At 67.9% G+C, this 970-nt stretch overlaps 1 protein-coding gene across 1 annotated transcript in view; it reads right to left on the bottom strand.

The window, feature by feature from the left end:
• Window positions 1–970, bottom strand: part of CYSRT1 (cysteine-rich tail protein 1) — a 4,801-nt gene that overhangs the window by 1,901 nt on the left and 1,930 nt on the right. Inside the window, exons 3-4 of the mRNA XM_005881854.2 lie at window positions 859–931; window positions 319–435 (exon numbers count right to left, since the gene is read on the bottom strand). Coding sequence (XP_005881916.2) covers window positions 319–435; window positions 859–931 — 190 coding nt within the window. The remainder of the gene's footprint in view (window positions 1–318; window positions 436–858; window positions 932–970) is intronic.

Genomic DNA, 970 nt, shown 5'->3' with positions numbered 1-970 from the left:
CGTGCCTGGACCCAGCTCCACGAACCCCCAGCCCAGGCCTGGCTTTGCCGCTCCTCCAGGCCCATCCTCCCACCTGCTCCACCCAGACCCCGTCCCTGCCCCATCCTCACGCTCTCCCTCTCACACTCCCCTCCCAGCTAGAGCAGCTTCCTGGTCTTAACCTGATGGGGCCTGTTCATCTCTGTTCAAGCATCGCCTCCTCCAGGAAGCCTGCCAGGACCCCACTGGCCCAGAGCCCTGGGGGCCCTGCTCCGCCCAGTTCAATCACAGTGCGAGGGTGCGTGTCCGTGGGGCCAGCGTGTCCATGCCGGCCCTCACCCTGGGGTGGTGCCCGTCCCGAAAGGCCCCAAGGAGGTCCCCACACAGACACATGGACACCCAGAGGCAGCCCTGGACACTCCCATCAGAGCCACCGCCACCGGGGCCCCCTAGGGACTGGGACACAGACACGGACGAAGGGGGTGAGTAGGGAAGGGTTGAGTCGGGGTCAGGACCCCCAAGACGCCCTCCTCCTGGATGGGAGGAAGCCAAAGGCCAGAGGGCCCCGCTCCCCATCACTCTGGCAGGTGCAGCCTCTTGCACTGACCCGACAGGTTTCTGGGGCTGGCCTGGGTGGGGGCCGGCCGTGGGGCAGGGGCCAGGAGCCTGGCACCCCGCGTTCCCGCACAGTCAGGCCAGTGACATGTCTGTCCACACCCAAGTGGCCAGTCACCACGGGTCAGGGAGGGCCGGCACAGGACCTGTCTGTCCTGCGGGGCCAGCTCGACTTCCTCCCTCAGCTCTCCGCCCAGCCCCGGAAACATCGGGGTGCTGGGTGCCGGCCTCCGCTGACTCCTCGCCCCGGCATCCTGGCCTCACCCCGCAGTGAAGCAATGCCAATGCCAGGCTTCGCTGTGGAGCTGCCCGCACGTCCTCCGATAGGCATGTCGTGCTGCACGCAGACAGGGTGGGGGGGTTTGGGGTGGACGAC

This window comes from Myotis brandtii, unplaced genomic scaffold (assembly GCF_000412655.1).
Source record: "Myotis brandtii unplaced genomic scaffold, ASM41265v1 scaffold691, whole genome shotgun sequence".
NCBI lineage: Eukaryota > Metazoa > Chordata > Mammalia > Chiroptera > Vespertilionidae > Myotis > Myotis brandtii.
Note: the sequence above shows the minus strand (reverse complement) of the source record. Positions and strands in the feature narration are given on the sequence as shown.